Raw genomic sequence first — 13,740 nt, forward strand, 5'->3', positions numbered from 1 at the left:
GCGGGGCATAGAGGAGAAACAATAATGTACAAAATGCGGAAGATAATGTGTTTTTTGAACCTTAAACCGCATAAACACATTTCATTACACCAAATACACAAAATAATGTTCTTTTTAGCAACATCATATGACCCCTTTAACTCTGTAATGAAGACACACAGTCTGACACACTTGTTGTATTTCTCTCTGATGTCTGTCCTTGCGTATCAAACCACATGGTCTTAATCAGATTTTCATCAAAGCCTCAAAGGGTCAAATGAAAATAAGTGAGACAATGATAATTTCTGGAGTTAACAGAAGTGTGTTTGTTGTTCATTTGTTTATCTGTTGTCTTGTCGTCTGCAGCGCCTCTGTTTCCAGGGCAGAGGATGTCTCCAGCCAAAGCTCTGACCATGAAAGATTATGAGAACGTAAGTACAACAATATCAAAATGTTTGCTTTTGTTTGTTTTCTTAGAATGAGAGAGAGAAAGTTGGTGAACTTTTTAGGCAGCTGTGCATATGATGCCTAAATGCTGTCTTGCTAGGCAGCTCACTAGTAGGGCTGGGCAAAAAAAAATAGATTTTTCGATCAATCGTTTTTTTAAATGACGTCGATTCGATATCGATTCTCAAAAGCCGCGAATCGATTTTTTCCGGGATTTATTTCAGCACACATTTAAAATAAGATCTGATTAACGTGAATCTTATCATTAGTCTTCTCCACTAGATGTCACCCTTATTTACCTTGCGCGATATTACAACAGAAAACCTGTCATTCATTCAGCTCTTATCATGGCCATACGCGTGATTCGCAAAGCTCAGGTGAAGTGCTATAGTAATACTATAAATCTGCGGAAGAATTTGATATCACCGATACCCAGCCCTACTCACTAGGTGTTAAAACATTCTGAAATATGAAACACATTATTTTAAGCAAGTTTTTCTTTTCATAGCAGGCAGTACAGTTTATGCAAAAACAAAGCAGCACACGTAGATTTCCTTGATTTCACTTCTTAACTATCTTTCTTAACTAGCATGTCTGCTGATTTATCAAAATCTGAAAATTTCTAAATCACATTTGAACATAGTTTTCTTGCTTTTTTTGTTTATTAATTTGGAACTAAACCCTTTTGATTATGAGCTAATAAAGAAATAAGTTTGAGTAAACCTGCTCAATATTAGATTAAAGGAATAATTTACCCCAAAAATTTAATTGAATTTGAAAAATGTAAATTTACTCCTCCCCAGGCCATCCATGACATGGATGAGTTTGTTTCTGCATTGGAAGAGATTTGGAGAAATGTAGCATTACATCACTTGCTCACCAATGGATCCTCTAAAGTGAATGGGTGCCGGCAGAATGAGAGTCCAAACAGCTGATAAAAACATTGCAATAATCCATAAGTAATCCACACCCCTCCAGTCCATCGATTTACACCTTGTGAAGTCAAAAGCTGTGTGTTTGTAGGAAAGCCGTCATTAAAGGGTTAGTTCACCCAAAAATGAAAATTAGGCTGCGTTTTACTCACCCCCGATGCATCCTAGGTGTATATGACTTTCTTCTTTCAGACGGATCCAGTCGGAGTTATACAAAAAATTGTCTTTGATCTTTCAAGCTCTATCGTTGCACTCAGCGGGTGTTGCATTGCTTCTGTCCAAAAGACGTGAAATAAAAAGCACCCTTCCATAAAAAAAAGCCGTGTGAGACACTTTTTTTTTATGGAAAGGTGCTTTTTATTTCACGTCTTTTGCACAGAAGCAATGCAACACCCGCTGAGTGCAACGGTAGAGCTTGAAAGATCAAAGACAATTTTTTATATAACTCCGACTGGATTCGTCTGAAAGAAGAAAGTCATATACACCTAGGATGCATCGGGGGTGAGTAAAACGCAGCCTAATTTTCATTTTTGGGTGAACTAACCCTTTAAGCCATCACTTCTGGTCAAAATATGAGTCTGTAATCCATAATAACTAGGGCTGTCAGTCGATTCAAATTTTTAATCTAATTAATTACATGGTTTCGATTAATTATTCTAATTAATCGCAAAATAAATTTGACTGTGAAAATACCCACAAAAGATTATTTAAAGATATTTTTGTGTTTAATGAGAAAGTATCAAGTAGACATTACAAATTGTAGCTTCAGAAATATTTTATTTGATTCAACAAAAAAATGTATTACACATAAACATTTAGGCTACAACGGCCTAACGTAAACTATGGAACATAAAAGAAGATAATTTGAGAAACATCTCAGTATTGTTTGTTCATACAATGAAAGTCATTCCAAAACAGCTTTGTACCAACAGTCTTCAAAATACCAAAGTCCCTTTAAGGGTATTCTATAGTCTTTGAAAATACCTTCCTTTATGTTCCACAAAAGAAAGGCTTGAAACGACATGAGGGACGTGAGAGTAAATGATGACAGAATTTAAATTTTTTGGGTGAACTCTCCCTTTAATATTATTATTATTATTAATTATTAGTATTATTATTAAATGATACTCTAAATAAGAAACTAAAACTACCAGCAGGTGGCGGTAAATGTAATACATTCGATTCGTTCAAACGGCTGATTCATTCAGGAATGAAGTAAATGGCTCCCTCTATGAATGGGCCTTTGAATCATTGACACGATTCGTTCAAAACACAGATTCATTCAGAAACTAAACACCTCTGTGTTGCTCGAAGACGCACAACAATTCTGCTATGGCTTTAAAGGTAATATATTCTTTGCAAAATTGAGCAAAAACACATAATATTGTTTAAAATATATCACAATATCAATTTCTTATTTACAGAACTGTTGTATAAAATCACATTTAAACTTGTGATATTTGTGACAAAATCAGCACTCATGTAATAGCCTACTGCTCTCCCTACTCGAGGCAAGGCAAGTTTATTTATATAGCACATTTCATACACAATGGTAATTGAAAGTGATTTACATAAAAGAAATGAAAAAAAAAAAATAAAATAATCACAACAATAAAACAAGGAATTTAAAACTTTGAAAATGCTATTTAGATTTGCTATTGAATTTAAAACAATTAGAAAATGATTATACATAAAATACAGTGCAATCAGTTCGGACATTGCACAGTGCTCATTCAGTAAATGCACAGCTAAACAGATGAGTTTTGAGTCTAGATTTAAATGTGACTAATGTTTTCACACATCTGATCTCTTCTGGAAGCTGATTCCAACTGCGGAATTACTCTATTACACGTGTGATATCGTATGATATAAATATGAGACAAAAACACATACAGGGGCATTTTTGCACTAACATCTTGAATTTTAGGGCATAACTGCATTTATGGAGTTGTTGCCTTGCATCATATTTGTCAACAGTCAGCTGTATGAAATGTAAGATGATTTACTGGTCTGGGGGCGGGGCCAGTGCGTTAACTGCGTTAAAATATTTTAATCGCGTTATTTTTTTTATAACTAATTAATTAAGTTAACGCGTTAAACTGACAGCCCTAATAATAACATTTCCTTCAGTTAAAAATTCCATCTCCTGTTGTTCTCTCATATCAAAATCCACCCATTAGAACTGTTTTGGAGTGTTTTTGCTTGTAAATGGTTCTTGGTCTGTATATATTTCTCTACTGAATCAGACAAGTCCATTTTCACTGGAGGAAGCATGATTATGGACTCGGTTTGAAGTTAAAAACATCTTGATGGATTTGTTTCCTATAAACATGCAGCTTTTTGCTTCACAAAATGTTAATTGATGGATTGGAGTCTCGATTACTTGTGGATGATTGTGATGTATTTATCAGCTGTTTGGACTCTCATTCTGATGGCACCCATTCACTGCAAAGGATTCTTTGCCAAGTAAGTGATATAATGCTAAATTTCTTTAAATCTGTTTTGATGAAGAAACCAACTAATCTGAGTTGGAGTACATTTTCAGCAAATATTTTTGAACTTCATTTTTAACAGGTCGGTATGCAACTAATATGGTTTTTTTGGCAGTAATGAAATTAGGGTATGGATATCTGCCTGTCCATTTAAGGAAAAGTGTTTATTTCTTTACTAAGATAAAGATCTGTGTGCATTCCTGTGGCTGTGTGTGTCTGAATGAGAGAAATTGTGTTTGTGTGCTGTAGAAACACAGAGATCTTTCAAAGCAAGGTACAACTGCCCATCACTGTGGTATTTGTGGTTATTCCACACTCTCTCGTTCTATTTGTATATTTTTCTTCCCTTCCCCCTCTTTCTGCCCCAGATGTTGAAGTGAAAAACGCTCGGAGTACAATGACTCACAGTTCACTGCCCTGCCAGTCTCTCTCTCACACACACACACACACACTCATGCCAACCCTCATTACAGACCCACACACAGCCTGTTATAGTCACTCTGTTTCTCTTTTAGTTCTCGTCTCCTCCCTCCCCATCTCTCTTTCAGTTATATGGAGAACAGCTTTCCTTATGTTTATTCATGAATGAGCTTGAATATTGTAATAAGGAAGAACTGCATACAGAAAATGAAGGTTTTCTCCAGTTCGTGAATGAGTCGTTCAGTCTGGTTTTGTGAACTAGATCATTTGTAAGATCTGACTCAAAAGAATCACTTGTTCATGAATCTGAACTTTCATGAATGTCACAGGAAAACTACTATTTTTTGTGAATAACAGTATAAATTCCGATTTGTTCCTTAAAATATTCCACACATATTGCTTAAATAGAAGATTCGGGTACATTTTCTCCTTGTTTGTATTGTCTGTGTCTAAATAAAGAGTATTTTGGGAATCATTTCTATGGTTCCCCTGCAGCAAATCACAGCTCTGAAGAAGGAAAACTTCAACCTGAAGCTCAGGATCTATTTTCTGGAAGAACGTGTGCAGCAGAAATGTGACGACTCCACCGAGGACATTTACAAAACGGTGACTGACACACACTGTCACATACAAGTACACACATGGCATAGTTCATCTCTTCATATTAAAGCAAGCAGTTGTTTTGTGCTTGTTGATCTCAGTTTTTTATTATCGTAAGTAACTTGTCTGTTTGTGTAGAATATTGAGCTGAAGGTGGAGGTGGAGTCAATGAAACGAGATCTGGCTGAGAAACAAGAACTGCTTGTGTCCGCATCGTAAGTCCTGCCCACTTGTTTACTTACTATTTTTACTAATCATTGGTACGACATGATAGAGAGTCAAGTGATAAATCCTGTTTCTTCCTTGTTCATCTCGATGATTGTTTGCCGAAAAATTGCTACATTTTATCTCTTGATTTTTGTTTTTATCTGTTTCTGTTTGACAGTTTTGAAGTGTAGCTCCACCCATAGTCAAATTTGACTGGTCCCAAATTAAATTCCACATAGCCATTAAACATCAAATTGTTCTGATTGACTGAATTCATTACCTAGTTGCAACTTTTTGCTTTAAGTGGGACAAAAAAAAATCACAGTTAAAAAAATTGTCTATTTTTTTTTTTCATTAATTTCAGTCTGTTTTACTGAAATGGCTTATAATATAAAAAAATAACTGCACCTGGTTATTACTCATTTGTGCTTTCAGATGAAATATTTACAAATGAAAACATGCAGAATGCAATAGATATAAGACATGGATCTAAATGGTGTGTGTTTGTTTGTGTAGGAAAGCTTTAGAGAGTTTAGCCAGTCGAGGTGTTGATGATGGCAGAGAGAAAATGCAGAGAGAAATGGACTCACTCAGAGAAGCTTTCAGCGCTCGGATTCAAGAACTCGAGGAGGTAAAACAAACCCTACAATGTTTATAACAAATGCTTGGGAATGTGTCCTCCATCTTTAGTCAGTGCTTTCTCTTTCTCTCAAGTCTCTGCAAGCCGCCCAAGAGGAGCTGGAAAGCATGGCCACCATTGCAGAACAGGAGAAGCTGAAGAATCTTGGATTGGAGAAAGAGCTCCAAGCTGCCAAACAGTCAGGACCCTCATCTGATTCAGGCTCCACCCCCGAACGGGTCCGAGAGCTCCAGCAGGCCCTTCAGGGAAAGGAGAGGTAATTCAGAAAGAAATTAAATTACTGAAACATCAGTTTACATTAAAAAAGTGTAACTATTAACATATCCCTGATATGATTTCCAAAGTGTTATTGAGCAGCTGCAGGTGTCACTCAAGAATCAAGACGCCATGATTGGAGAGCTTCGGAGCAATGACCCGAAACAGCCAATGGCAGAGCAGATGGCACAGCTGAACTCCTTTATTGGCCAAAAAGACAGTCAGCTACAGGTTAGTCTTTTAAGGCTTCTTTACACAGCTGAGTTATGGCTGCTCTGTGCCTGCTCAAAATACCCAATGCTGCATAAAAGCCAGATTAAGTTATACCTGCTCTGATTCAATTCAGGCTCTAGTATAAAAGTATACAGTTGACATTGCTGTGTAAATGCATTTATTCCATCTCATTACACAGTAGGCCTGTCGCAATAATCAATATATCGACTTATCGCGCAATACATGTAACATGACCTCAATAATTTTTGGTGACGCAATATATAGCCCATTATATTTACTTAAAAATTAATGTCACCGTGTTTTTTACATTCCACTTGTGCCAGTGTCTTTTGCAGCTTCTTGTAGGCCTTCTTGCATTATTATGCTGTTACATTATGATTATATATTCAGTGACATAAAATGGTCTTTAAAATGACAATAGTATCGCTTATCGCAATTATTTCTGGGGCAATATATCACACAACAAAAAGTTGTTATCGTGACAGGCCTATTACACAGTCTGTCTAAAGACCCCTAATTTCCAGTTCAGAAGTTCTACTTTTGCATTGTAAATTTGGCATTCATTTTGTAAAGCCCAACCGCTTTCATACATCAAGGTTAATGCTATCTGTAACGCACATGAATAAACTCCGAGTAATGTTTTGTTTATTTTACAGGCTCTTAGGGAAGAACTAGACCGTGGGAGAGAAAATGCAGAAAGAGACAAAAAGGTAAGCAGACAGCTGGTCACATTGTGTTACTAGAATATTCCTCTTTGTGAGTACTTTTATAGTGTAAAATTTGCTTGTAAGCAAGCCAGCATGATGATATCAGCCTGTGTGATTCATTGGGCAACTGTTTCCTGTTTCAGTTTCCAATTTACAAAATTGTTGTAAAGAGAGAAAGGGTCTTGAAGCAAAAGCTGATTCATCCATTCCACCAGCATTAAAATTTCAGGGTTTTTCTTTGTGCACTCATAAGCATAATAGTTTAAATCTGTTCATCACAATCTGATGCACCCTAAGTAATCCCTATAAAATTATCAGTAAAAGTCCTATGTCGTAATTAAAAATTACAGGAAAGCCAAAGAGTGTGAGAACCCTGTCAAAGGGTAATGTGCTAAGCTGGATTAGCAGATCAACAGCAGTCTGTGACTGTTGCAAATGGAAATCAAACATTAAAAGTTTGCACAGTTGTGTGCATTTGTTTGGGTTCAACTTTTGAAACGTTTGACTTTAGGAGATTCTGGGTGTTCGACATGCAATAGTTTATGAGGTTTGTAAGTGATTTTTAGTCATTGCTAGGTGGTTGTTATGTGTTCTGGCCAATGTCAAGAGTCCACTCTAAAATTTCTGATATTCTACTCTGTAGATATGGCTGAGGTCCCTCCTTCAGTGCTAATCTGTGAGATTTTCAGGTGAACAGAGATGTGCAATCTAAGATGTCATTCATGTCTATAGCAAAAACAGTGTGGCACTAGGTATGCATCAAAGATTAATACTTGGTGTTTGGGGGTTTGTTCTGATCATCAGAAATATACTATTTCATGCATATGTTCCATGCATAAGTGTGACCTGCAACATCCTCAAGTCACAGCAGGAGCGTTAGTGGCCCAAATACAACTCTTCTCATCGGACGCCTGCTGAGCTGAGTGGATTACTCTGTGTGTGTGTGTGTGTGTGTGTGTGTGTGTTAGCAGACATTGCGCACATCACCCAAAGGATTTCCTGTGTGTGTTTGTGGATTAAAGGCATAGTCAGTTCCGATTCAGTGCAGAGCAAGACGGAAGGAAAAACACTGAGGCAGATGCATAGCAAGATAGCATGTGTACAGATCAGAAAATTGTAGAGTCGATCTGGTGAACATGCGTGACCCATGCCGTGTATGTGGCGTGTGTGTGCAGGGCGGTCAGTGTCGCTGGTTGTTCAGCGCATGTGGTCGTCTGAGGTTGGCGGTCATCCTTTCGCACGTGTTGGGCTTGGAGTTGCAACGAGACGGCCGCAGCGAGTTTCTCTGCGGAAAATGCGTGTTTTTACTCGAGCGCATTGTGCAATGCGACGTCGCCATTGGACAGCTGCAGGAAACGCATGCTGCTCAGCTGCAACGGATGCAGAACGAGAGAGATGTACTGAAAGCGCAAATCACAAACAAATACAGACAACATAACCAACACAAAATAGGTGGAAACGTACCTCTTAAACAGGAAGTTCAGACTGGAGCAAGCTTAAATACTCCAAAACAACTGCAATACATTCGGCGACCTCCACCGGTTCAACCAAAGCAGCAACAAACACGGATTGCCAGCATTCAAGACACACTAGGAAGAAGTCAAGGGCTTGTTTCTGTGAATTCTGGTGGTGACGGCCAACAGGAGAAGTTTAAAGGTCGATTGAGGAGGTGTGTGAGTCTTGAGCCGCTTAGTAAAACAGATCGTTCTCAACGTTCAAAATTACATTCTTCTTCTCGTCAAAGTTCAAAAACCACTGGTGTGCCGGTAACCCGACCTCGATCTCTTAGTCGGGACTATTTGGACGTCATAAATAAGAAGAGCGCTTTGATTTCACGGTCAACTTCCCTCCAATCAGTGGCCCTGGAGCACTATGACCACGCCCTCATCAGTGCATCACCCCTCAGACAGACACGCCCACTGAGAGGCTCCACCCCCACAACTGTAGAAACGCCCTCGCTGGTGTGTGATATTCTGCAGCTCTTGAAGAGTGTGCAAGGAGTGCGGCCTGTCCCACAATGCAACAGTAGCAAGATTCCAGTATTAAAAAATCCAAGTTATATACATGGAAACGCCCACAGTGGTGTATCTTGGAAATTGAAGCTGGAGAGAAGTCTGAGAGAGATGGAGGAGGATTTTAATGATGAATACACACCTGTTAAACAGGAGGTACATCGTTTATACACAGATTTTGATGGCTCTCTGCCTTCTCAGATTATACCTAGGACATTAGGGCACTGCTTAACTGTTTTTTAGCGGTAAATTAAATACATGTTTTTGTTTGTTGCAGGTGTTTGTTGAAAGGCAGAATGAACTGAGCAGATTGGAGCAGAAAACCAGACAGCTGACTGAAGAACTGAACACGGCCAAGAGCAGCAACCAGACCCTCAAACACACACTAGAAGAAACAGAGAGAGAAAAGAAGGTAAATACTCTGCAGACAAACCCTCTCTGCATATAAGCAAACTATGCCTGGGCTTTTATTGGTAACTTAAATTAAAACCGTAAAAAACATTTTCCCTACTTGAAATAATAGAATGAAATCATATTTAACTGATATATAACATATTAAAAACTTAAAAACATTTATTTAAGCTAGTTTCCTTTTCATTTAGTTTAATTTGATGCACTAAAATAACAAAAACTAAAGCTGAAATAAAAATGAATAAACTAATAAAAAAGACAAAAACACACAACGAAGGTACTAAAACCTTAACTTAAACCAAAATGAAAACAGAAAATGAGAAAATCTCAATAATACTAAAATAACAAAAATTACATTAGCCTCTTTAACATTGCCAGTAATAATTTTAGAAGTTGGTTCCATGCATACATGATTTCTAAGCAGAAAATTGTCATTGAATTAACAGCAAAGTATTGTGCTAAAGTCTCATTGGGTTCCTCTATGTTTTAGACTCTTTCTGATGAACTGCAGGAGAGAGAGATCGAACTGGCTGCAGAGAAGAAGAACTCTCTGAAACGAGACAAAACCATCCAGGGCCTCAGCCTGGTTCTCAAAGAGAAGGAGAAAGAGGTGTGATCCAGTCAAACATTGAAACTGATTGATTTCTTTTTTTCTTTTTTCTATCAACAAAAATACAGTGTTGGAGAACAAAACAAGTTGGGAAATTCAGAGAAAAATAAAATAAGTACATAAATAAAAATGAAAATTTATATAAAAATGTTTCTATATGCCAGAATTTTATTGAACTAATGATAATAGAAACATAAATCTGAAGCAAATGTTTTACAGTTGGGTTTAAATTTAAGCAATCTTTCTTTGTTAATGTGGTATTTACTTGACAATGGTTTTATAATGTATTTGAAAACAATCTTAAATGAATAGATTTTTCACTAAAAAACTAGAATGCTTTTGACAACAAAAACTACTATAAAATGTGGTTTTACCTATATTTATCCTCCTTTATTTCTGTCTCTTCAGATTGAGGATCTATCTGGTGATCTTGAGGAGAAAGATCAGGCTCTGGCTAAGGCTCGAGAGGCCCTTCATAAAGCCAAACTACAGAAATATCAGGTATGTGTGATTGTGCACTTTTCAGTGGTGAGTTCGAACAGATTGACAGCTGGAGCTACTTAGTTGCTCCTCCTCACTAATATAGGAGTTGTGTAATGTGTGCATTGTTCTTCCGTTTGTTCCAGGGGACTGAAGACCAGCAGTCTTTACTCCTGGAGCAGCAGGCCGAATTGTCGCGGCTCCAGGCGGAGGCTCACTCCTTGCTGCTGGAAGCCCAGAGGCTGCAGCGTGTGCTTGGCAGCAGAGATTCAGAACTGTCCCTTCTTCAGCAGGCCAAACTAGAACTGGAACAAGAGCTGGAGCAACTACAGCAACAGAAGAAGAAGGGAGACAAGACCATTAATGTGAGTAGCACAGACACACATGCTGAAACAAAAAAAAAGCATTGCAATAAACAGCAGTATTTGACTAAATACTTATGTCATTACAAAGAAAAATTATATGTGACATAAATTAAAATGCTCAGATGAACCAAATGTTGAAATAATCATTTTTAATAATATTTAATTCATTTTAATATTTTTTACTTTCGTCTGTTTATTGCAGGATCTTCAGAACCAGTTGAAGAAGCTAAATGGCGCTCTTGCTGACAGAGAGAACGCTCTAGAACAACAGCGTCTAGAACAGCAAGAACAAAACCGTGCTGCTGAACAAAAACTCCAGAACGCCATAGAACGACTCACAGCTAGCCTGAATCATAAGGACCAGCAGCTGCAGGTACACGCACACACACACACACACAAAACACCTCTCTGCTTGCTTACTCATTCCTGTTTTTTCAGGACTATATGAACATGGTTAAAGATCTGGAGAAGAACAGAACTCAAGAGGAAGGTGATCCCATGGTGGGTAAACTGAGAGCACGACTGAAGGAGAAAGAGAAAGCACTTGAGGTTTGTGGCTCTTCCTTTATTGTCTTCTTTATTTATATACAAGTTTTAAAGGTACAGTACCATAAACAACCTGCTTAACTCAGATAATGATTCCAGGTGGATGGTTGTATGTTAATGATTTGTGTTTCTCTGTTTGTGTATTGTTGAATATTAAGCACAGTTGTCAGCCCTGATATCATAAATATTGATCACTTGAGTTTTTTTGTGTGCTTTATTGTCTGTGAGCAGAAAGCCATGGATGAGAAGTTTGCAGCCGTGGAGGAGAAAGAAAATGAGATCCATTTGCTGCAGCTGAGCTTGAGAGAGAATGAAAGAGACGTGGAGCATCTCAACAACCTGCTCTCACACAACGAGGAGACTATCAATGTAAGAGTGTGTGTTTGTGTGATAAAGAAAGATTTTGCATTGGTATATGGTTCATTTCTTCACATTTAAGGTTTCTTAGTTGCCATTTGTAGAATCAGATGCTAATGGCTTCTCTCTGTGTGTAGAGTTTTGATGCTCTAATAAAGGAAAGAGATCTCGAGCTGCAGCAGCTGTTGAACTCGCTGAAGAATCTTCAGAGGTGTAAAGACGAGACTGAGCAGATCCTTCAGAGGGCTCTGAGAGAGAAAGACGCCATTATACAGCACTTACAGCAAGCACTGGACAACAAAACGAGAGATATGGAGGTATAACACACACTCAAGTTTTTGGTGCAGACACGAGTCAGAATTTGGTTAGTGTGAAGGCATTTTTCCCTCACTTTCCAGGAGATGGCCAATAGGGTTCTGAACCAGTCAGAGTCTCAGGGTCGTGACCTCGCAGAGCAGATGAGTCAGAGGTTAAAGGTCACAGAGGCGATGCTGTCAGAGGCAGTGAAGGACAGAGAGAGGCTAGTGACCGAGAACCAAACCGCTGTAGAAAATCTGCTGGCCACAATCAGCAGCAAAGACCAGGTTCTGAAGGTACTGAATGCCAGTGTAATTTCACTATCATTGAGATACTATTATAGTTTTATTAAAAAATATTTGTATTAATTTTTTATTAATTTCATATTTAATTGAATTACATTTTTTATTTCATTTATTTTTGTATTTCCATTTGTACATCAATTTTTATATATATGTTTTAACATTTATATTGTTAATTTTTAATTTCAAGTAATTAGAGAGTTTTTTATGGTTTTGATGCACTTGTACACTTATGCTTGATATGTGTACTTATAAGCATAGTTTCCAATGCCTCAGAAATGTCTGTTTTGTGTTTGTAGGAGAGTGCGGAGCGTCAAGTACAGGCTCTGAATAAACATGCAGGAGAATTGCAGGATCTTCGTAAGGAGTTGGCAGACACACAGCTGCAGCTCGGAAACGCACAGAGACTGAACGCTACAGCAACACAGGACGGTCACCTAGAGACCGCTGAACTTCGTGCAATGTTGGCGGAAAAGGATGCCCTCATTAATGTGAGACTTTGACCTGAAATCTTTTGATCACAAGGCTGTTTTCACACTTAAATCGATTGCTCGGTCCGGAACTGGAATTGCTTTAGTGTGCAAAAAACCTTCATAAGACAGTCATTTTGTGGTGAGTAAATGGCAAGTGATGTTGTTCTGTTGGTTTTATAGAAGCTGCTTGACCGTGGACAGGAGAAAGATCGCATCCTGTTGGAAATGAAGACGAGTGAAGCTCTTCCTCCTCAGGTGCTGGAGCTCAGACAGACCATTGAGGTGCTGCAGGAGAAACTTGAGGAGAGAGAAGGTGAGGGTGTTTGTCCTGTAAGAATATAACAGTTTTACAGTAAAGGTGCACATATGGGCAGATAACGGTGATATTTCTTGAAAAACACCGGTATTGTCAGAAATATACCATGCCTCACTTAAATTCAACTTAAATTATATCTAGACATAACATTTGTGTGTGTGTTTGTAGCTGAACTAAGCAGGCGAAACAGTGAGGAAACTCTGGATATAACGACAGTCAGTAAGACATCAATGGTGGTTTTGAAGAAAGAGCTCACACAGAAAACAGAAGCTCTGAACGCCGCTCTGAAGAGAGAAAACCAGCTCAAGGTGTTTAATTTGAAATCTTAATGGATTTATGTTTTTTTGTGTTTCAACATTTGAAGTTTTTAAAATAATTGTGTGTGTTTGTGACAGATGTCTCTAGCAGAGCTTCAGTCAATGGTCTCAGAACTAGAGATTCGATTAGAGGGACAGACAACCAATATCGAGTCCCTTACATCAACACTCAACACTAAAGAAATCATTACTGTGAGTATAAATCACACTCACATGTACCACCATTAAAGGGGTCATATGATGCGATTTAAATTTTTCCTTTCCCTTTGGAGTGTTACAAGCTCTTGGTGCATAAAGAAGATCTGTAAAGTTGCAAAGACTAAAGTCTCAAATCCAAAGAG

The 13,740-nt window shown here is 38.0% G+C and overlaps 1 protein-coding gene across 5 annotated transcripts in view; it reads left to right on the forward strand.

Annotated features, from left to right (window-relative positions):
* LOC107737169 (myomegalin-like) overlaps positions 1 to 13,740 on the forward strand; it is a 43,052-nt gene that overhangs the window by 4,359 nt on the left and 24,953 nt on the right. For 4 of the 5 annotated variants that reach the window (XM_016548607.1, XM_016548608.1, XM_016548610.1 and 1 more), the window contains exons 1-14: positions 7,950 to 9,081; positions 9,203 to 9,337; positions 9,827 to 9,946; positions 10,355 to 10,447; positions 10,573 to 10,791; positions 10,994 to 11,164; positions 11,230 to 11,340; positions 11,569 to 11,706; positions 11,832 to 12,011; positions 12,093 to 12,287; positions 12,593 to 12,784; positions 12,947 to 13,079; positions 13,251 to 13,390; positions 13,478 to 13,591. In XM_016548607.1, the coding sequence (XP_016404093.1) occupies positions 8,050 to 9,081; positions 9,203 to 9,337; positions 9,827 to 9,946; positions 10,355 to 10,447; positions 10,573 to 10,791; positions 10,994 to 11,164; positions 11,230 to 11,340; positions 11,569 to 11,706; positions 11,832 to 12,011; positions 12,093 to 12,287; positions 12,593 to 12,784; positions 12,947 to 13,079; positions 13,251 to 13,390; positions 13,478 to 13,591 (2,973 nt within the window). In that variant the 5' untranslated portion in view covers positions 7,950 to 8,049. Of the gene's footprint in view, positions 1 to 345; positions 411 to 4,765; positions 4,877 to 5,008; positions 5,086 to 5,593; positions 5,709 to 5,791; positions 5,974 to 6,061; positions 6,204 to 6,862; positions 6,917 to 7,949; positions 9,082 to 9,202; positions 9,338 to 9,826; positions 9,947 to 10,354; positions 10,448 to 10,572; positions 10,792 to 10,993; positions 11,165 to 11,229; positions 11,341 to 11,568; positions 11,707 to 11,831; positions 12,012 to 12,092; positions 12,288 to 12,592; positions 12,785 to 12,946; positions 13,080 to 13,250; positions 13,391 to 13,477; positions 13,592 to 13,740 lie in introns of those variants that run through there. The other variant, XM_016548611.1, reaches the window with a different exon arrangement.

This window comes from Sinocyclocheilus rhinocerous, unplaced genomic scaffold (genome assembly GCF_001515625.1).
Source record: "Sinocyclocheilus rhinocerous isolate Xijiao unplaced genomic scaffold, SAMN03320098_v1.1 scaffold284, whole genome shotgun sequence".
NCBI lineage: Eukaryota > Metazoa > Chordata > Actinopteri > Cypriniformes > Cyprinidae > Sinocyclocheilus > Sinocyclocheilus rhinocerous.